Source organism: Puntigrus tetrazona, chromosome 4 (genome assembly GCF_018831695.1).
Source record: "Puntigrus tetrazona isolate hp1 chromosome 4, ASM1883169v1, whole genome shotgun sequence".
NCBI classification, from domain to species: Eukaryota; Metazoa; Chordata; class Actinopteri; order Cypriniformes; family Cyprinidae; genus Puntigrus; species Puntigrus tetrazona.
The window spans coordinates 27,188,367-27,211,915 of NC_056702.1; the positions used below are offsets into that span (position 1 = coordinate 27,188,367).

The 23,549-nt window shown below is 41.9% G+C and overlaps 1 protein-coding gene across 1 annotated transcript; it reads left to right on the forward strand.

The window, feature by feature from the left end:
• Nucleotides 1–19,369: 19,369 nt before the first annotated feature.
• On the forward strand, nt 19,370–22,236 carry LOC122342370 (serine/threonine-protein kinase pim-2-like; the record flags this gene model as incomplete). The annotated part of the gene is made up of 7 exons (XM_043236149.1): nt 19,370–19,571; nt 19,848–20,429; nt 20,800–20,894; nt 21,131–21,181; nt 21,297–21,678; nt 21,827–21,997; nt 22,151–22,236. Coding segments are annotated over exons 1-7 (1,569 nt in total), but the record flags the coding sequence as incomplete, so codon positions are not given.
• Between the last annotated feature and the right edge of the window lie 1,313 nt (nt 22,237–23,549).

The following is a 23,549-nucleotide window of genomic DNA, read 5'->3' on the forward strand; positions in this document are numbered from 1 at the left end:
ACACTTTCTCATGTTTTAGTCTTCTATACTTGTTATTTATAACTAATTCTATCTCACTATGCTCACCCTTTTTCCTAATTGTCGATGAGTATGAGTTCTCAGTTTAGTCTAAGTTCTTTATGGTTTTTCCTCTTCACTGCTCACTACTTCATCTAACTCGTCTTGAGGAGCTATGTTCTCTTTCTTCCTGACAGAGATTACTGTTTCATGAGCTCCATTTTTCTCCTTTCCTTTCACTATGAATTTATTTACATTTCCTCTATTCCTATTATCCATTAATAGGTTTGTTTCTTTAAAGTTTTGTTTACGTTAATTACTTATTATTCCTTCTAACATTTGTTCACTGCTATTTCACAATGCCCGAACTGTATTATCTTAACTTCTCTACAGACCGCTATTTGAATCAAGGATGACATTATTGTCTCAGTGCCTTACTCTGATCTTTCGGTGCTACATAGATCTTCTCTACAGTCTTTCACGATGGTATGTGCTACATAAGTCCAATGCAGCAAACCAGAGGTTAATCTGACTGACCCAGGACTCTGCATACCTACATGCTATTTAGTTTTCTCTATTTCTGCTAACACTTAGTTTCTTATCTTTATTCTTTTTTTAAAAAAGAAAAAAAAAGAAATCGTAACGTCAGTCCCTTTTCCTGTTTGCGTTAATAGATTTCCATTTAGCACTACCATTCCTCCTCTAGTTTTTAAACCATCATAAACTATGATAAAAAATGTTCACGTTTTCTCAAATCTCCTTTTATTTAGTTCATGCACTAATTCTTGACCTGCTTCTCTAGAATCTCTAGGTTTCCCCATATCATGTCTAAAGCTCTCAATGTTCTCTTTCCATCTTTTTGTCTTCCTCTATTTTTGACAGTTTTCTTGGTATCACTTCTAATATTTATGGTAGGATATTTTGTGCTGACTATTTTTATTTGATTGAACTTCTTCTGTTCTGTATTGGCTTGGATGGAAACCAAATATCTCGGTATTAATTAAAACCAATATAATTCTAGTTCTTTCTGAACTAAAACCCGTTTCTTAGAGTACTTTTCTTGGACAAAAGTTTTCCACTACTCTCTTCGTATTGTTTCCTCTAATAGGTTTTGTCTCTGAATGTAAACTAAATTTGCTCACATCCCTTTTCTCTCTCTATTTTTTCCATATAATTCTCTATATTTTAGTAGGCTATTTTGCACCGACTATTTTTATTTGATTGAACTTCTTCTGTTCTGTATGTCTCTGGATTGGAACCAAATATCTTGGTAATAATTAAAACCGATATAATTTTAGTTCTTCCTGAACTAAAACATGCTTTTTCGAGTACTTTTCTGTTCTCTAATTTGTTTTATGGACTGTATTTCTTACAAGCAAGGCGTCCCCCACTTGACAGATCTACAGCCCCTCAAGACTTCTCTAACCTCAGTAAGCATTCGTCTCTAACTTACAAGAGTTTTCTATAGGATCTCTTTCACCTATTAAACTCTACCCTTTCACTTCTAGAACGTCTTGATTAGGCTGAGCAATCGATCATTGATTATGGCCAGTAATCAATGATCAATGTGCCCCACGTTGGGCGCCACGTTTTATGGTGCGCAAATCTCCTGCACCTTCTACCTTATTCAGTTTATCCTCAGGTAAGGTAAAGTAAGTTGAGTCTGTCCCATCTCTAATAAGCATTTAATCATACTCACAAGACAGGTCACAGAAGACTTCTCCGTGGTCTGTTCTGCTGAGGTCTTAAAATCAGAGTCTTTGGCAGGCGAGCGTATTGGTTATAATAAGATATAGTTTAATTATATATAGGTTAAATACATTACAAATGAAACACTAATATGAAATAGAAATAAAAACAAAGTTCTATAATTTGTGAGCTCGGTTGTTCGGAGGCATCGTGGCGAGGCTGTCTGGCATCGGAGAAGCGTGTCGCGAGGTGCAGCGTTATCTTCTGGTTCACTTCTAAGTGCAACCCCCCTATATAGACTACAGGTGTAAGTCAACACTTTTTGGGAAAGTCCCGTACAGCTGAAGACCTCCCTCTCAAGAAGCTCACTATAAAAACACAGCCATCTTATCAGTCTGCTCTTCTGCGAAGATCTTTCTAAGATGTCCTCCTCTCCGCGTCGGGAACTCAGCACTCAACAGTAACATTCCTATTCTTCAAAGTTCTTACTAATACATATTTTATCTGACTATACTTCAACTAAATGCTACATATATCATACCTAATGTCTTTTCCCAATAAACTACTTTTACACATGATGCTGTGGTGGTCTTTCTTCTTCTACTTTTCAATAAAGTGAATACAATACCATGTGTACTGTGTATCTTATTAATACTTATCAAATAAAAGAATACGATATTCTGTGTGGTCTCTTCTTCTTGATAAATCAGTAACACATCCCAATGTGTTTACAATACAAGGTATCACTCAAATAAACAAGGCAAACTTACAAAATTGGGAAAACGTCCCGCTTTCCTCAACAATACAAATTACATTGCAAACAGAAGTGAAATGTGATATTGAACTCTTAATGACTCTTTTCTCTAATGTTAGCCTGGCTGTTCAAAGCCACTGTTTGCAGAAGTGGCTGCAAATCTGCTGCTGAAACAGGCTCCATTAAGCCCCTACATTGTGTACATGCTGGAATGGTTTGAAGAGGAGGATCGGTTCATCCTCATCCTGGAACATCCGGAACCCTGCATGGACTTGCTCAGATTTGTGGTTCACAACATGCATTGGCGAACAGATTACAGACACGTAGCCTGATGTATCAAGCGGTGCTCAGGGCCAAGCACTGTCTTGACAGAGGTGTCTTTCACGGGACATTAAGTTGAATAACTTCTAATAGACTTTGGCTGCAGTGACCTCGTCAAAAGTACAGGCTACTTGGGTGATTTTATAGGTGAGTTGGCGTGTTATGTTAGTAGGCCTAATGAGAAGTCAAACTTCTGAGTAGTGATTTAATGAAAACAAATAGACATTTGGTCAAGTTTCTGGTGACATTTGTTTGCAAATAGATTTTGTAACCTGAATATGCCTTGCTTTCATGAACAGGACGATTCTGCCCACCTGAATACTACACGGACTTAGGATACAAGGCAGAGTCAACAACCGTCTGGTGTCTGGGTGTAATGATGTACACAATGATGTGCAAATGTCGACACTTTAGAAGTCCTGAAGACATGATGCATGGCAGTCTGAGTTTTAACGTTAGAGTATCCACAGGTGAGAGAACAATCAACTACCAATGACACAGTGACATTAAGATTGTTAAACACACAAAGTGTAATACTTGCTACATATTTCCATACTTGACAACGTTAGCATGTCATGGACATGATAGAACACACATGACTAACCAATGAAAAACTTGTACAGAATTGCAGAATTTGAGAAGTCGCTGCCTGACTGTTGAACCAACTAAGAGAGCGACTATTGAGGAGATCCTACAGCATAAATGGTTTCAGCAAGGACAAATGTCAGGAGTAGCTCAGAGTCAGGCAGAGTGACTTAGGAGGGAAGGCAGATGATGACAGGAATCCCTCTTCTGAAAGTCCAAGAAGTGCTGTCATTTGTTCATTAAGCGGATGACCAAAACTGCACAAGCCATTCACCAGAGAGTCTCCGGAGCAGCAAGCTTAGTTTAAAAAAAAAAGGGCAAACTTAATGGACGAAATGAAAAACAAATTTCTAAGAAATTAACACACAAAACCAAGGAGCAAATTTTATACTGTAAAAAAGTGTGCACAAAACAGAGGAAATGAAGATGGAGAATATTATAAATTTAGCGCACAAAACAGGAATACTAATGCAGACTTCACAAAGACCGTTCCTGTCAGCTCCTCAAACTGATCTTAATATATTCAAGTTATTGAATAGGTAGAGTTACATTTTATATACAAAAAAAAATCACTTGTGTAATATTTTTCTGGACCTACTGAAAAAACAGCCTATGCCAGGCTGGGAGAAATGAACAGTGTTGACATAGTTTAAACACTACATGGTGATAAAATTACACTGCTGTTATTTTTAAGACAGTGTCAGTGTGAAATTTAACCCAAAGAGGTGTAAAAACAAAAAAGCCACACCTCCACTTAATGCTAGGCCACCAGGCTATGTCTGCCATTTTAATGCCACCAGAGCCAACCATAGTGCAAGGCCACCTTCACTAATGGCACAGGCTATGGCACCCCCTATCCCACTTCTGTCTTCTGCCTAGCTTTCTGCCTACCTCCGGAGCTGGCCAAAGCATGAGGCCGCCTCCACTGATGAACAACCCCTTTGTTTTCCATACTTTTCCTCCAATCTTGTCCCGTAGCCTTTCAAAGTGCAAGCCTGCCTTTGCAATCGGTTCAAATGACCTTTTTTCCTTCCAGCACCCCCTTACGCCCCTACCTATGCCACCGAACACCCTCGCTCTGGATCCTCCCCCCATCTCAAACAGTATCAGGACCTAGATCCTCTCAGAAATTCAGCATGCTGGCCCTAGATGCAGAACCCCTGCCAACCCCAGCACCTCCTTATCCAGAACTAATATACCTCTGAATCATCTCCTAAGACCTCTCTTCGAAGCTTCACTTGATTTGATTCTCCAAGCCATTTCACCCAGAACATGGCAATTTTGCTACTTTAAAGCATTCCTTTCCACCTATAACTTGCCTTCTCCCTGTTGTCTATCACTTAATTAATTTCTTACCTTAATATCACAAAAAAACTCCAAGTCAGCTCCATCAATGAATATCTAAGCGGAATCCAATTTTTTCCATAAACTCATATACGGTTCAGCCTCAACTCAAATCACCAATGCCCATACTTCTCTTTTTTTATCAAAGTCCATTTAAGCAGCCCTTCCCACTCATACAGACACTAGGCAACTCATTACTCTCTTGAGAGGAGATTAATCTCATTCAATTTACACTGCCCGCTCGATGCTATGTTCATTTTAGCATTTTTTTGGCTTCCTTAGATGTTCTGAACTAACTGTGACTTTAAACTTCAACCCGAAGTTCTATGAAAATCCATGCAAATGCAGATTAATAGATCCATATTTAATTACATTTAAATATATATGCATATATATCTTTATTAAATATTATATTTAATATTTGCTAGCTATTTACATTGCATTTATATTTTTCTCTTTAAATCAATTAAACTTTAATCTGTTTAATTTCTTTAATTATATTTAATTTATAGATCAAATTAAATCACACAGATCTAAACTGCTGTTTCTGTCAATGCTTTCAGGGAACATTTCAGTTGCATTGATGCCCATTCAGGGTTAGAAAGCTCTCTGGTTTCATCAAACATATCTTAATTTGTGTGAACTGTCCCTTTAAATCTTTAAACAGAGCCTAATACAATGCTGAATTTATACTGGATTATTAGTATAGATATAGCAATATAGAACTTGTCTACCATGTTGACACAGGTAATTGACACAAAGTGTTAAAATAATATAAAAGATAAAAAGCCTTTAATGTACCTGGCTTTAACCATTACAAAAATGGTTTGAATGTTTCTAACCAAAATTGATTCAACTATACCAGTGGTTTTCAAACTTATTCCTGGGGATCCAGAAAGATAGCTGTCAGAGAAGATAGACATGCAAAATGAGCAGAGCAGTGGATCCCAAAGAACAGGATTGAAAACCACTGGATTATACAATAAATATTGTATTACATGCTATTATATTGCTCTGTTGTATTCACTGCAACATCAGTGACAGCATGAATGCTTGAAAATAAAGCCTAATGTCTTTAAATCCATTATTTCTGTGAACAAGTTGAGGTGTGTTTATTATTTCCTTATGTCTATTGATTGACTAACATTAATTTCAGTTTCTTACAAATCTATAGCATTAGCATTACAGTTTACATTTCGACATTTGTGTTGTAAGAATGTAGAATTAATATTGAATTTAAATTGAATGTGTGGGTATAGCAGTGCAATCCAGTTTGGAGATCTATTACTGTCACGAATGAGGGGTCTGAGGCGTGCGGATCCATGTGCAGGCTTTTATTGAAGAAAGGCAAGGTCATCAAACAGGGCAAACAGATGTATAGAAAGCGAGGCAATAACAAAATCCAAAAACAGGCAGTGGTCAGGTCAGGCAGCAAACAATCACAGAATCAGAAGACAGGCAGGGTCAAAACCAGGGAAACAAGAACTCAGAAAACACAAGGAAACCCGGAAACAACAACAGTACAGACGAACAATGCAACCTGCAGGTGAGTGACCTGCTTCTGAATTTATAGTCCTAAACAGGAAGTAGCAGCAGAGGAAGTGATCACCGATCACCCAGAGGTAAGACCTCCCTCTGCTGGTGTAGCGGTTTTACTCTGGTTGTGAATTTCTTCAATAATGACGAGGCTGAAGTTGGGGGTCTCAGTTTTTTTTTATTCTGCAGAAACAGAGCACACATTAATTTGTTGGACACACGTCTCTCTCTCTTCTTCACTCAGGCTCTCATTAACAGAGCGAGAGAGAATGCATCTGACCCCGTCAGCGGCGAATCTAATTCTAAAATGGCGCTGTCAGCGCACCGCACGAGGTATCATGTGCGTCACTAATATGCGCTCCTAATAACACAAAGTTTGGCAAAACTGGTTCCATGTAAAATAATTATGTACACTTCAACTTATCTCAGAACACAATAAATGTACAATAGAAAAAAAAGTTTTGCTGAAGTTCACATTGAATATAGTATAATTATTAACCCAGCTACATACTCCCCCCTGAACTTCACAAAATTTGTTTATCAGGGTGCAATATGAAAAGTTCTCAGAGGAAACTCAAACTGTCAATGAATAGACTGGTCACAGCAGCATATATGCTTCCCACTCCACAGGGAAAGTAGTCCAAACAGGTTGATCAGGCCTATGAAGAACCACTTGCAATAAAGGTGCCCTAAACACCAGTATACCGACCTTAGTAAAAGACAGTGATTTGTAAACTCAGTATCATATGTACTTCAGAGAAAAAGGGCAAAACAAAAAAACAATAGTACAACAACTCCGGGAATGTGACCTCAGCATAAGTAACAATTTGATTTAAGACATTAAAGATCTTGTAAACGCACTGAAAGAACTTGTTGTCTTCACATTTTGAGACATGTTTTGAATTAACCTGTTCACAGGCTTCACAAGGCGTCCAAGTCTGGTTCTAACTTGTAATGGAACTTGGACAGAAGATGAATCCACAGATTCAGAAGTAAGACCACCCTCACTAACTAGCTCTTCCGGTGATAAGGGTGTTTGTGTGTCAGTCTCTGGTCTATTGGGATGAACGGTAACATCTTCACAACACAAAGGGTTACCGTCTACTGCACCAAAATCTGTCCTTGTAGATTTTGGGTTCACTGCCAATGAAGGAACACTTTCTGACCTAAAGGAAAGACTGACTGAGACATCATCTGGAGCTACAGTCTTTGCAACCCAACTTTCAGTTCGATCAGCATTGCTGCAGGCTGAGTTGGGTTTTTCAACATCACTCAATGTTACTCCACTACAATCATCATCTGGTTCACTGTCATCGCTAAATGTGGGTTCAAAGTCTTCAACCTCAATTGGCAAAAAGTTAGCTTGAAGAAGCAAGTTTCTATGAACAGTTTTTTTCCTGACCACTGTGGGTGTTGCGGATGCGATAGGTGTGGCATTGAGGATTGGAAGCAACAACAATATAAGGCGTGGACTGCCATTTGTCTGCAAGTTTTCTCCGTCCCACGCTCACCTTTGTTTGAGCAAGAGACAAGGCTTCTTTCAAATCGTCCCTCAGACGTCTCACGTACGCATCATAATCAGTGATGGGAACAGTCCCTTTCTATTCCACTGAACATCACATCAACGGGAAGCTTGGGGATCCTGCCATACATCAGATAGAATGGTGCGTAGCCAGTCGATTCATGAGCTGTGCAGTTATAAGCAAAGGTCAAGGTTTGCAACATCTGTGGCCACTTTTGCTTGCTCCTTGGTGGCAACGCTCTAATCATGTTACCCAGGGTTCTGTTAAAACGTTCCGCTTGACCATTGCCCATTGGGTGATATGCTGTTGTTCTGGACTTCTTCACACCAGCAACTTCAAGGAGGTCACGAATTAGTTGGCTCTCAAAGTTGGCACCTTGATCAGAATGGATCCTCTCTGGAAAGCCAAAAACACAGAAAAACTTGTCCCATAACATCTTTGCCACTTGCTTAGCAGATTGGTCTTTACAAGGGAAAGCACAGGCCATCTTAGTAAAATGGTCAGTTATGACCAGGACGTCCACACTGCGACCACTGCAATTTTCCGCAGACCAAAAGTCTATGCAGACCAATTCCAGTGGGCATGATGTTTTAATGCTTTCCAGTGGAGCTCTTCCTTCAGGTTCAGGTGTTTTGCTCACTACACACCGCTTACAGCATTTAACATGATCACGCACATCCCGCTCTAAACCAATCCAGAAGAACCTCTGTCTCGCAAGGGAAAAAGTCCTACCCTGACCTTGATGCCCAGCTTCGTTGTGAATCCCATGAAGAACCTGCCTCACAAGAGAAGTCGGAACAGCATATTGCCATCTCTTCTTTCCCATCAGGACATCTTTAGACACCCTGTACAATACTCCATCAAGTATCTTAAATTTCTCCCACTGTTTCAGGTTTTTGAGCACCTCAAATGACTCTCCTGCTCTTTCCGTCTGGATGGCCTCTGTCCTCTACTCACATAGAACAGAACTCTTGACAAGACCTTGTCATCTTGCTGCTTCTTTTGTAACTCACTCAGTGAGAACACTGGCAGTGGACTGGGAACTGAAGACAGCAATTGGTGGGGTATCCTGAGTGAGCCATTGGACCGCTCTACCAGTCGTTCCTACTTCCCACTGTGAATGAACATCAAGGGCTGCTGACACTTCGTCACAATTAAGTGAACAGTGCTCTAGCACCTCACAGGATAACATTCAACAGTGCAAAGGTTTGCACTTAACCTAAAGGCATCCTGGATGGTGTCTTCTTGAACTTTTTCCGCCTCCTTCAACAGAAGACCATATGGCTCAGACATCAGTCTTTGGCCAACACTCTGACGAATAAAAGGTCGCCTACTTAGAGCATCCGCAACCACATTTCTGCTGCCAGGAATGTATTGAATACTAAAGTTATATGGGGCCAGCTTAGACACCCACCTCAATCAATCAATCAATCATTTTTATTTATATAGCGCTTTTAACAACACAGGTTGCATCAAAGCACTGTACAGTATAATGACAGGGATGTATAGTGACGAGCGTGACCAATTTCTTATTAAATGCAGAGACGGTCTCTGTAGTCAATTCAACGATAGTCACTAGAAGTTAAGTGCCCCCAACCAAGCAAGCCAGAGGCGACAGCGGCAAGGAAACAAAACCCCATGCATACAGAATGGAGGAAAAAAAAACCTTGGGAGAAACCAGACTCAGTTGGGGTCAGTTCTCCTCTGACCGGACGCCCAGCACTTAACCTCCAGTTCAATTTTAAACGCAGCTGTGTCAGATAGTGTAAATGACTTAGTGTGTGCGTGTGCGTGTGTGTGTGTGCATCAGGATCTGGTGATCTGTCGACGGGCGCATCTAGGTTTTCTGGTCTCTGATGAACATAATCTCTGGGTGCTGATCCACCATCTAGTCTGGATACAAACTGTGAAAACAGATTGAGAAAGAAACAGGACTAATATTAGCGTAGATGCCATTCTTTTTACGATGTCACAAGTACATCGTATTGTAGGAGTAGTGTTCCCGGTTCCAGCAAATCTAAGTAATGCAGCCTAAAAATCCTTTAACGGATTTGAATAATAAAAGGTGTGTTGGTGTGTTATGTGTAGGCTAAGTTAAAAAGATGTGTCTTTAATCTAGATTTAAACTGGCAGAGTGTGTCTGCTTCCCGAACAGAGTTAGGGAGATTGTTCCAGAGTTTAGGTGCTAGATAGGAAAATGATCTGCCGCCCCGCAGTTGATTTTGATATTCTAGGTATTATCAAATGGCCAGAGTTTTGAGAACGCAGCGGACGTGCAGGACTATAATGTGATAAGAGCTTGCTCAAGTATTGAGGAGCTAAACCATTCAGGGCTTTATAGGTAATTAATAAGATTTTAAAATCTATTCGATGTTTGATAGGGAGCCAGTGCAGTGTTGACAGAACCGGGCTAATATGATCATACTTCCTAGTTCTAGTAAGGACTCTGGCTGCTGCGTTTTGGACTAGCTGAAGTTTGTTTATTAAGCGTGCAGAACAACCACCCAATAAAGCATTGCAATAATCTAACCTTGAGGTCATAAACGCATGAATTAATATTTCTGCATTAGAGGTTGAAAGCATAGGTCGTAATTTAGATATATTTTTAAGATGGAAAAACGCAGTTTTACAGATGCTAGAAACATGGTTTTCAAAGGAAAGATTGCGGTCAAACAGCACACATAGGTTCCTAACTGATGATGAAGAATTAACAGAGCAGCCATCAAGTGATAGGCTGTGTTCTAGATTATTATATGTGGGGTTTTTAGGTCCAATTATTAGCACCTCTGTTTTTTCAGAATTTAACATTAAGAAGTTACTCATCATCCAGCTTTTTATATCGACTATGCATTCTGTTAGATTCTCAATTTGGTGTGTATCACCAGGCTGCGCTGAAATATAGAGCTGAGTATCATCAGCATAGCAGTGAAAGCTAACACCATGACTCCTGATAATATCTCCCAGAGGTAACATGTAAAGGTTGAAAAGTAACGGTCCTAGCACTGAGCCTTGAGCAACTCCATATTTCACTTTTGATCGATATGATACCTCCTCATTTAATGCCACAAACTGATAGCGGTCAGATAGATATGATGTAAACCATGCTAAGGCGCTTCCTCTAATGCCAACATAGTTTTCTAGTCTATCCAAGAGAATGTTGTGATCGATAGTATCGATCAGATGATAGAAGCAGGTCATTAGTAACTCTAATGAGAGCAGTCTCAGTACTATGGTACGGTCTAAAACCTGATTGGAAATCCTCACAGACACCATTTTTTCTAAAAGGAATACAGTTGTGAGGATACTACCTTTTCTAGTATCTTTGACAGAAAAGGGAGATTAGAGATTGGTCTGTAATTTACTAAGTCTTTGGGATCAAGATGTGGTTTCTTAATGAGAGGTTTAACTACAGCCAGTTTAAAGGTTTTGGGAACATAACCTAATGACAATGATGAATTAATAATGTTCAAAATAGGATCTATGACTTCTGGAAGCAGATCTTTTAATAGTTTAGATGGAATAGGGTCTAACATACATGTTGACCCACCTCTGCTCACATGCATCAAGTTTAGGCTTGGTCAAGATGTATGTTAGCGGATTGTTGTCCGTCCAGACTGTGAAATCGTGCCCTTTCAGCCAGTGACTGAACTTGTCACAGACGGACCACTTCAAAGCCAGAAATTCCAGACGATGGGCAGGGTACTTGGTTTGTGCACCGATGAGGGATTTGCTGGCAAAGGCGATGGGACGAGCCTTGGTTTCACCTTCCGGTACTTGCGAAAGTACCGCCCCTAAACCATCCAAGGAAGCGTCCGTACATAAAATGAATGGTCTGCTGAAATCAGGATGAGCCAGCACAACAGACTCTAACAAGGATGACTTCAATTTCTGGAACGCTTCACTGTGTTTCTGTGTCCAGTCAACAGGGTTCAGTTTTTTTTAATTTACACCACCTCTTAGAGAAACTTTTGTCCTTTTGGTGCCGCCGTCAGGTTGAACAAGGGCTTTGCGACGCTGGAACAGTTCGGGATAAACTTTTGATAATACATCACCATCCCCAGAAATGACTTGATTTTTTTTTTTGTGAGGGCGTCACTCCATCTGGCATCATCAGGTCTGCCTCAGACACAGCTGATATGGCACTGACCTTATCTGGATCCGTTGACACTCCACTTCCATCAATAATGTGGCCCAGAAATTTAACGCTTCTCCTCAGAAAATGGCATTTCTTAGGGGCCAACTTTAGGCTGTGCTCCCTGAGTCTAGTAAACACAAGTTCAAGACGCTTGATGGCTTCCTCTTCATTTGGAGCGTACACCAGAAGATCGTCGAGATAGCAAAGCAGCGTGAGGAAATTCTGATCCCCAAAGATGTTAGTCATGAGACGCATGAAGCTGGCCGGACTGTTGCAGAGCCCTTGCAGCAACCGATTGAATTCATACAGGCCCATGGGAGTTGTAAAGGCGGTAAACTTCCTGTCTTCTTCAGACACAACAATGTTATAAAACCCGGAGGTCAAGTCCATTGCACTAAAGACAGCATTGCCTCCCAAAGCTGCCAAGCAGTCTGCCTGATGAGGCAAGGGGTGGGCGTCCTTAACAGTCCGAGTGTTCAGCCAACGGTAGTCCACACATATCCTAAGATCTCCAGTTTTTTTCCATACAAGCACAAGTGGTGAAGCCCATTCACTATAAGACTTGCGTATAATCTCTTGTTCCTCCATATCTGAGAGCACACTTCTCAGCTTTTGATATTGAGCTGGAGGAACACGGCGGTATGGAAGCCTGAAAGGTCGATCATCTGATAAATGAATACGATGGACAAACTCCTTGGCCTTTCCACAACCCAATTTGTGTTTTGAGAATACATCCTCATGCCTTTCTATGAGCTGCACCAGCCGACTCTTCCAGTAAGAGGACACCTCACATGAATCAAGATCGAGTTTCTGCAAGCTTTCATGAAGTTTGAAGGCAGGGCAACCATCCTCACCATTGACAATGTCCTCAACAGTGCTCTGGCAGTGCACCCCTACCATCTCATGCTTGAGATCAGAGTGTGCACCAAGATCCTCAACTGCCACAACAGGGAAGACATCTGCAATTTTGGAGTTCCTTTTTAGTGTAATAGGTTTATCAAGAGGATTTATGATCCTAACTGGGACCCATCCATCACCAGACATGGAGGCTATCACTCTACCAACCATGATGCTTTTCTTGTCTGTCTGTGCTTTGGTCGGCTCAATCACGATAGTACTACCCATAGAAAGAGGAGTGTTCGATGGAAGCTTGCCCCACACAAGGTGTTCTTGCTTGGGTAACAGAGTGACGGCCTGTGTCAGTTTTGCAGTGCCCACAATATCAGGAATTTTGTCACCCTTCCACCTGTGAATGCCAGACAGCATGTTCAGGAACTGCTCGATTTCAGGTTCTCCAGTCGTTTCAGGACGAGTCATGACATTCCAATAGCCAGAGTCTTGCTTGAGCTGGGTAAGTAAGAACTTAATGACATTAGTTCCCAGAATTAACTGATCCCTCTGGTCTGGCACAACTAGTGCAGACACACTCACTAACTTGCCACACACATCCATCTTTAACTGGTACACTCCACTAGGTTTGACTGTAACACCACCACAACCAACGAGAAGAATGTCCAAATGAGACTGGTCAACCTTTGCAGGCATCCCCTAACTCAACAATTTGCACTCTGTTTCTTCATTAATAGTGCATGCCATAGATCCACTATCTAGCAAAGCTTGAACTGTGACTTTATCGTTCAGCAACACTGACGTATAGAACAGACTATCAGACTTCTCCAACTTGGTGATGTTCTGAAACAAAACTATACTATCGCTAGTGACAGACTTGCAACACTCCTCATAAACAGAGAAATGATCATCATCCATAGTGAGGGTTTGGTGTTGTACACTCACATAGTCCCCTCCCAAATGTGAGTGCATCAGTTTCCCTGAGCAAACGAATCTGAAGCGGATGGTGCAGCAGGGTTGACGGCTTTGTGACATTGCTTCCGCTGATGTCCAATCTCCAAGCATGACAAGCATCTCCTTTCTCTCATGCAGTGTGAGCGGGTGGAATGATTCCTCTCACCACAGACTCTACAAGGAGAGCTGCTCCGCCACTGAGCTGCTCTTAAATGTGAGACAGGAGCATTTTGACTAGTACGTTCCAACACCCTTTCCAACATGCTCAAGACACGCTCCAAAGTGCCAGCTTCAAGTAGGTTCAGCAGACTTCAAAGGACTTTGAGGGACATAAGCTGGTGCAGCCGCATTCAAACCCTCTCCCTTGGGAACACTGTAAGGGAAGGAGGATACTTTGGCTTCAGCGACTTGGACAAGGTTAACTTCATGTGAGACAGGCAGTTTCTTAGGCTGAACATCCCTCTGGTGCTCATCAATGACTTCTTGAATTTCTGAAACTGTCCATTTACTGATAGGTTTACATCTAAACACACTAGAGAGGCCTGTGTCTGGACAGTTCCTGATGAACATCATAGCAATTTCAGAACTCATGTTTTTCAGCTTTGTACCTTGTTTCTGCAAATGACTGTCTGCTAGGTCAGCAGCTGTATTGAACCTAATCCAGTAGTCGACAGGGCACTCATTTGCTTTGGGTTGTGTCGCATAGAAATCAGCCAGAGGTTGACATGAACCAGGACTTTCACTGAAGTAGCGTCTCAGCACATCATAGATGGTCCCAGAAGAAACAGCTTCATTAGGACTACTCTTAAGTCTGACCTTAACAATACACTTGGCCCTTCCCAGTAGGTGGCTCAGTATCACATCCACTTGATCTTTGTTAGAACAATCTGCTTTGTGGAGATATAATTCCATCAACTCAATCCACTCCTGAACAGTGTATTTGTCTGTTCCATCTCCTCTGAACATTGGGGGCTCTCTGACATCTGGCTTGACTATCAGACTGACGTTGGCAAGTGACCTAGAGGGTTCTGATGCGACACTGCATGAGACCGAACTTGGGGGATTGACTGAGTTTTGACTGGCCAACAACCTGGTGGCGATGGAATCCCCTATCTGACTACCTAATTCACCAATAAGGTCACGTAACTGTTGTGTAACATTATTATTAGCATCATTAGGAGTAGAGGCAATTGGCCCGATGGGTTGAATCTTTGGCGTATCAGGTGATTGGGGACTATAAACTAACACTCTAGGTTTACCAACAACAGGCTCTTCCACCCCTAACCCCTAACCCTCCCAAGGTATGGCGTCATCATATCAGAATCTTTCCTAACCCCAGCCATAATGAACATGTAATAGTAACAGATAAAACACAAAGAAAGCTGATGTCAAAGAAAGTCAGACAGATATGAGCAAAAACCAACAGTTTGGTGTATCAGTCTTTAGAAGAGTCTCTTTTACCTCACACATTCACTGAAACCGTGGTGAAATTGAATCCTTAGTCTCTGTGTACAGCACGTAGAAGTCAGTCTGCAGAAAGGCCTCTCCACACAGTCTTTTTTCTGTTGTAGCTACAGAAAGAAATGATGAAGCCGATTCCTTAGCCTTCACGCTCAGCACTCAGGCGTCACGAACATGCAGCAAAACTCCGGTGGTCGGCTGCGGCTGATCCAGTTGATCCAGTAGGTCACGGCACCATTTTGTGTAGTGGTTTTACTCTGGTTGTGAATTTCTTCAATAATGACGAGGCTGAAGTTGGGGGTCTCAGTTTTTTTTTATTCTGCAGAAACAGAGCACACATTAATTTGTTGGACACACGTCTCTCTCTCTTCTTCACTCAGGCTCTCATTAACAGAGCGAGAGAGAATGCATCTGACCCGCCAGCGGCGTAATCTAATTCTAAAATGGCGCTGTCAGCGCACCGCACGAGGTATCATTTTTGTAAACAGACCCAACTTTTTGTCAAACTTATACAACTCATATAGCGTTGATTTTAAACACTTCAAACATGTTTCAGTATATAACAGTAAACAAACACCATACCTGCAGAAACAGAGCACACATTAATTTGTTGGACACACGTCTCTCTCTCTTCTTCACTCTGCTCAGACAGATAGAGAAGCTATGAGCTATACCAGTAACAGTAAAGCATTCAAATACGCGATCATTTACATTCATTTTCATGTCATCACAGTCTTACATTACGTTTAGACGTTTATCTTATGAAATAACACGTTGAACTCATTTAGCGCGTTCTTACCAGGCTCTCATTAACAGAGCGAGAGAGAATGCATCTGACCCCGTCAGCGGCGAATCTAATTCTAAAATGGCGCTGTCAGCGCACCACACGAGGTATCATGTGCGTCACTAATTCACTAATATGCGCTCCTAATAACACAAAGTTTGGCAAAACTGGTTCCATGTAAAATAATTATGTACACTTCAACTTATCTCAGAACACAATAAATGTACAATAGAAAAAAAAGTTTTGCTGAAGTTCACATTGAATATAGTATAATTATTAACCCAGCTACACTGGCTTGGTGACATAGCCCCCCTCCTAGGAGCGACTCCTGGCGCTCCACAAGACAAACACCACAAAACAAAACTGGGAGCTTGGGAGGGGGTTCCGGGAGGGAGGAAGAGATGGAGGGAGGAGCCAGGGAGAAGACAGGAGGAGTCCGGAGCGGGAGGCGATCCAGAGCCCAGCCATGAAGGTCAGTGGTGGAGTCGACGGAGGGAGGAGCCATGGAGAGGTAGCGACCATCCACCCCATGGGGTCGCCTGACGGCAGCGGCGGAGCAGGTGGTTGAGGAGACTGAGGCAGAGAGCCGAAGAGCCAGGGTGACACAGAGGCATTGGAGGTCCTAGGCGATACCGCAGGCTTCTGCGACTGACGCGGAGACGGGGGACGAGAAGGACGCGGCAAAGCCAGAGCGACAGAGGACTGAGGTGGAGCCGGGGGGAGGGAGGAGCCTGACAGAGCCGGAGGGATGGAGGGATGAGGCGAAGCTGGAGGAGAGGAATCCTGAGGCGACGGATGGTCGACGACCGACCAAGGCGTAGCCGGAGAGACGATGGAGCCTGGTGGAGCTGGTGGACTGACGGACCACGGTGGAGAGGAGGGAGCTAGAAGCCCAGGGGGAGCCGACGGGTCTACGAGCCGAGGAGGAGTCCGGGACTCGGAGGCGAGGGATCCTTCACCCACGGCGGCGATGGAGACTGGCAGACCCGTGGCGAGCTCCAGGTGGAGGGCAGAGGATGAGTGCAGGGGCTGCTGGGATCCATCGATGACGTGTAGCAAGGGTGGGAAGGTGGGATAACTGGAGGCTTTGCACGAGGCGCGGGCACTGGAGGCGGCCATCTTGGGAAGCGGCTCTGGGCAGGTGGCGGCCATCTTGGGAAGCGGCTCTGGGCAGGCGGCGGCCATCTTGGGAAGCGGCTCTGGAAAGGCGGCGGCCATCTTGGGAACAATAGGAAGGGCTATTGTTCCCTCTGGGAAGGCGGCGGCCATCTTGTGAAGTGGCTCTGGGAAGGCGGCGGCCATCTTGTGAAGCGGCTCTGGGAAGGCAGCGGCCATCTTGTGAAGCGGCTCTGGGAAGGCGGCGGCCATCTTGGGAAGCGGCTCGGGGAAGGCGGCCATCTTGGACAGCGGCACGGGGAAGGCAGCCATTACAGGAGTTGATGCGGTGTCCTTTTCCTCCTCAACACCCAACGTGAAAGCTGACCCCACAGTCACTAAAATCCAAAAACAGGCAGTGGTCAGGTCAGGCAGCAAACAATCACAGAATCAGAAGACAGGCAGGGTCAAAACCAAGGAAACAAGAACTCAGAAAACACAAGGAAACTCGGAAACACCAACAGTACAGGCGAATGCAACCTGTAGGTGAGTGACCTGCTTCTGAATTTATAGTCCTAAACAGGAAGTAGCAGCAGAGGAAGTGATCACCGATCACCCAGAGGTAAGAGCTCCCTCTGCTGGCTTGGTGACAATTACAGATCTGGTGTTACTAAATAAATCAGTTTTTGAATATTGCTATTTTGTCCAAAGCTGTACTATCACCCATTACTGGTTTATTTAACACAATTCAAAATAAAATGAATGTAAAACACATAGAAATGACAATTTTATGTGTATTTTTTTAATAATTATAGGGTTCTAAGAAGAATTCTTATTTCCCTCAAATTCATACACTGTTATAGCCCATACACACATTCATTCAAGGGCTAGCACTAACTTGGACTACAACTAGTAAATATAGCAACAAAGCTCTTTCAATCAAACGCACAATAAAACTGAATTCGTTACTGTAGCAACAGCAGTGCGGCGATGCTGACGTGATTTTGTTGATTGACAGAGAAAATGAAGTTAAGTCTTTGTTAAACTTTCTTCTTATCGTTAGCGTTAACAACATCACAGAATTGTTAATTGATAGACAAAAAATCCTAATGTAAAATACTGATTTGTATTCATGAACCGTTAGCTATTTGATTAAGCTGCTATTTTCCTCTTTGGATGTCGAAATCAAACCTAAGCCATTGTGTTTGTTTGTCGTTTCAATTAATTGTTAAAACACACTCTCGGGATGAATGAAACCACGCGGGCTTTTTATTAACTCGTGTGAGCAGAGCTGTCTGTATAAACAAGCGTTAGTTTTAAAGTGTCTTTAGAAAACGGGTGAAATTTATACATTCCGTCGAGTTACAGAGTTTAATTAAAGCTGCAGTCTGAGACGTTTTTATGTTCAGAATATACAAAATTACTAAGCGAGTACACCAATAGTGTTTTAATAAGTGTTTATATTCGGACTAGTTCGGGTAAGTACCGCTGCGGAGTAGCCCCATACCTGCGTGATTCGCCGTAGACGTACCCATAAAAGTAGTTCCGGCTGCAGTGTTCTTCCGAAAGAAGCTCTGTTTATTAACCGCTGGAGCGCAAAAAGTCACGAACTGCAGCTTTAATTATTTCCGATTTCGGGATTTTTGTGTTATTGAGTCTAGCAATAAATTGCGATTATATATTGCGTTCTGCTTTTTTATATGAACATTTGTTTTTTAAAATATATATAATAGCCTACTCTTTTCAAATAATGCGGTTTATGCGAGGCCCCTTGCGCTGCACGTGCAGAGTACACGTGAGGTCACGTGAAATCCGTGACGTCACAGTGAAGCATTCCACAGTATAAATTCATCGTCGCCTCACATTTAATCTAATCTAGTGTGCTCAATTGAGTGAGAATCAGAGCAGAAAGATTATCACATGAACAAACACTCAAAATAACTGTTTTCCAGCGCTTCATTACAGCACCAGTGTTTCTGTCTGTAATCAATGGAGCTCAAGTCTAAAAAGAGTTCAATATTAGTAGATAATATAATAAGAGCTGGAGAAAAAAACATCACTGACCCTTCAGGAGCAAATCCAGAGGCTTCTCCTGCAGCAGCAGCTATGGAGAACAGCCCAGCAGGTGAACAACAAGCTTGTGAAAAATTCCTTTCTCTGAAATAGTTTTGTTGCAACAATTCCTTTTTTAATATATTAAATGTGTGTATGACTTTTTCCTTTTTCTTTAAGAAAAACCAGCTAAACACAAGAAGAAAAGCCTTTGTGCATTCTTCAAGAAGACATGGCTTGCTGTGAAAAGCACTCGTCGAGGCAACAAAACAGCCCCTCCTCAGCTTGTGATGGACACAGATTCAGCTGATCTTCAGTGTGGTCCTTCTGATCTCGAACCAGCAGCACACTGTCATCCAGCTGATCCACAGCCAGGCCCGTCCGGTCTAGAGCCAATAACTCTACAGGATCAACCTGATCCTCTGCCATGTCTGTCCAGCATCACACCGATAGACTGTGATGAAAATCCAGCTGATCCCGAGCCAGCTGAAGGTAGGTCTACTGTCATTTCAATTCTGTCCTGTTTTTCCCACTTTTGAGTGTTTATTTATCTAATACCTACAAGTATGTTCGAATGTGCCTTGTAATATCTGGTGATAATTCTTAACTCTTCCATTTCTGTTTTTTTAGAAAATCAAACAAACACAAAGAAGAAGAAACGCATTCTCACACTCTTCAAAAGATTGTGGCGGGCTGTAAAATGTGCATCAACACGGAAAAAGCACAACAAAGTGGCTCCTCTTTGTGCACAGCCCGACTCCGATTCAGCTGATCCTCAGTCGGATCCAAACATTCTTGAACCGATGGCTCTGCAGCATTCAGCTGATCATCGGTTAGATCCTTCTGTCCATGAAACCAGGGCTCGACAAGATCTGACTGATCCTCCAGAAGATCATCTGTCTTGTTCGTCTGATTCTGGTCAAGAACCGCTTGGTTTTGTGCCATCGTGTCTGCAGAATTCAGCTGATCATCAATCGGATCCATCTGTCCTTGAAACCATGGCTCTACAAGATCTGACTGATCCTCCAGAAGATCATCTGCCTGGTTCGTCTGATCCTGGTCAAGAACCACCTGGTTTTGAACCAACATGTCTGCAGAATTCAGCAGATCATCAGTCGGATCCATCTGTCCATGAAACCATGGCTCTACAAGATCTGACTGATCCTCCAGAAGATCATTTGTCTGGCTTGTCGGATCCTGGTTTTGTACCAACATGTCTGCAGGATTCAGCTGATCTTCTTCCAGGCCCGTCAGCTCTTGAGCCAGTACCCCCAAAATTTCCAGCTGCTTGCAAGCATAGACGAATCAAGGATCAAACCCGAGCAGCCTGTTTTGGCCGTCCAACTCCAGGTGAGTCTATTTCCGCTTGTCTGTGTGCGTATACATGTATGTATAATTCCTCATACAGTATTCCAAACGTAAATGATAACTGTTGACAAAGTAGTATTGCCTAAAAGCAATTGAAAGAATCCTTCTGTTACATGTTGACTTACGGTTAACTCAAAATCTCATACTGCTCATACTTCTGTAGTACTACATTTGAATTTGAACGTGCTTTGTGTTCAATTTTGGGCGTAGCATTAGTTTCAAACATTGAGCATATTTATTCCCCATGTATCTGATGTGAATTGTATGTGTGTATTTATTCAAGCACTGCCACAGGATTTCATGTCAGACTGAATCTCATATATTAACATGCTCTCTTTGTATGTTTTTGCAGAACCATTTGATGAGATTTATGAAGTGGGAGATGAGCTTGGACAAGGAGGCTTTGGCACTGTGTACGAGGGGACTTCAAAAAATCAACGCAAGAAGGTAGGAATCACCGCTTTATTCACCAAATGTATATAGAAGATATCGATCAGTGCTTAGACCAAAACATTTTTAATATCATTTTAAACAGAAATATTTGTGATCATGATTATATATGTGTGTGTATATCTGTGTATAAATTTGCAGATTCAATATAATCAGTTTGCCCATTTGTAACATACAGTGCGCTTATAAATGATTTCATTTATTTATTCATTGATTGCATTTATTTTTTGCAGGTTGCCATCAAAATCATTCTCAAGTGTGAAAGAGACCGTTATATTGAACTAGTAAGTTGACATAACTTAATGTACATAATTTAATACCAACTACATACAAATTAACTTAGCAAACAGAAGTGAAATGTGATATTAAACTCTTAATTACTCTTTTCTCTAATGTTAGCCTGGCTGTTCAAAGCCACTGTTTGCAGAAGTGGCTGCAAATCTGCTGCTGAAACAGGCACCATTAAGCCCCTACATTGTGTACATGCTGGAATGGTTTGAAGAGGAGGATCGGTTCATCCTCATCCTGGAACATCCGGAACCCTGCAAGGACTTGCTCAAATTTGTGGTTAACAACATGAATTGGGCGAACGAATTACAGACACGTAGCCTGATGTATCAAGCGGTGCTCGGGGCCAAGCACTGTCTTGACAGAGGTGTCTTTCACCGGGACATTAAGTTGAATAACTTTCTGATCAACACGACGACTAACCGAGTCCAACTAATAGACTTTGGCTGCAGTGACCCCGTCAAAAGTACAGGCTACTTGGGTGATTTTATAGGTGAGTTGGCGTTACTATGAGGCCTAATGAGAAGTCAAACTTCTGAGTAGTGATTTAATGAAAACAAATGGACATTTGGTCAAGTTTCTGGTGACATTTGTTTGCAAATAGATTTTGTAACCTGAATATGCCTTGCTTTCATGAACAGGAGGAGTCTGCCCGCCTGAATACTACAAGGACTTAAGATACAAGGCAGAGCCAACAACCGTCTGGTCTCTGGGTGTAATGATGTACACAATGATGTGCAAATGTCGACCCTTTAGCAGTCCTGAAGACATGATGCATGGCAGTCTGAGTTTTAACGTTAGAGTATCCACAGGTGAGAGAACAATCAACTACCAATGACACAGTGACATTAGGATTGTTAAACACACAAAGTGTAATACATGCTACATATTTCCATACTTGACAACGTTAGCATGTCATGGACATGAAAGAACACACATGACTAACCAATGAAAAACTTGTACAGAATTGCAGAACTTGATAAGTCGCTGCCTGACTGTTGACCCAACTAAGAGAGCGACTATTGAGGAGATCCTACAGCATAAATGGTTTCAGCAAGGACAAATGTCAGGAGTAGCTCAGAGTCAGGCAGAGTGACTTAGGAGGGAAGGCAGATGATGACAGGAATCCCTCTTCTGAAAGTACAAGAAACGGATGACCGAAACTGCACAAGCCATTCACCAGAGAGTCTCCGGAGCAGCAAGCTTAGTTTAAAAAAAAGAGCAAACTTAATGGACGAAATGGAAAACAAATTTCTAAGAATTTAACACACGAAACCAAGGAGCAAATTTTATACTGTAAAAAAGTGTGCACAAAACAGAGAAAATGAAGATGGAGAATATTATAAATTTAGCGCACAAAACAGGAATACTAATGTAGACTTCACAAAGAGCGTTCCTGTCAGCTCCTCAAACTGATCTTAATATATTCAAGTTATTGAATAGGTAGAGTTGCATTTTATTCAATAAAACCTCTACAAAAAAAATCACTTGTGTAAAATTTTCAGGACCTACTGAAAAAACAGCCTATGCCAGGCTGGGAGAAATGAACAGTGTTGACAGTTTAAACACTACATGGTGATAAAATTACACTGCTGTTATTTTTAAGACGGTGTCAGTGTGAAATTTAATCCAAAGAGGTGTAAAACCAAAAAAGCCACACCTCCACTTACTATGTCCGCCATTTTATTTCACTTGAAGACGAAGAAAAAGCAGATAAATCAGGTTCTCGTATGGTATAGCTAAAATAAGTGTTATTTTTATACATATGCACAGGAGTATATGTCGTGTAAGTCACATTTGATCAATTTGTGACTTTAAGATAAATCGGGACCACGTTGTACTAATAACGTTACCTCAGTAAGGTTCATTCAAATTGTGGATGCGGTCTAAACTAGGTCTCTAATTACGTGTCCGTGGATTTCCTAAATGAAGGAGCATATTAATAAATAGTGAGTTCATATAAAACCCTAAATCGTGAAGCGTGGGCGCCATCTTACACATTGACCAGCTTTATAAAACATTTCACCTAGTCGCTAGAAATGCTTGGCGTTTTGTTAAATATAGTCTGTGGAACAACGTATAAATGCGCTGCATAGTGCTAACGTTAGATTAACAAAAGTACGTTTATTTCGAGGGGTGCTGCAGACCTGGCTTTTTAATGTTTATTTTTATGAGTTAACGTTAGCTGTGGTGGTGTGTGTTTTAGTCTTTTGTATTGGTCTCATCTAGATACTATAGGCATTTTTGTGTTAGCTTGTTAAAAAAGCACACCGACTGACTGTGATTATCCTGTGAGAGTGTTTCATTCTGAAGAAATGCTGGTTCAAGTGGAGTGTAAAGGGAACCCGAACTGGATCCGAATAC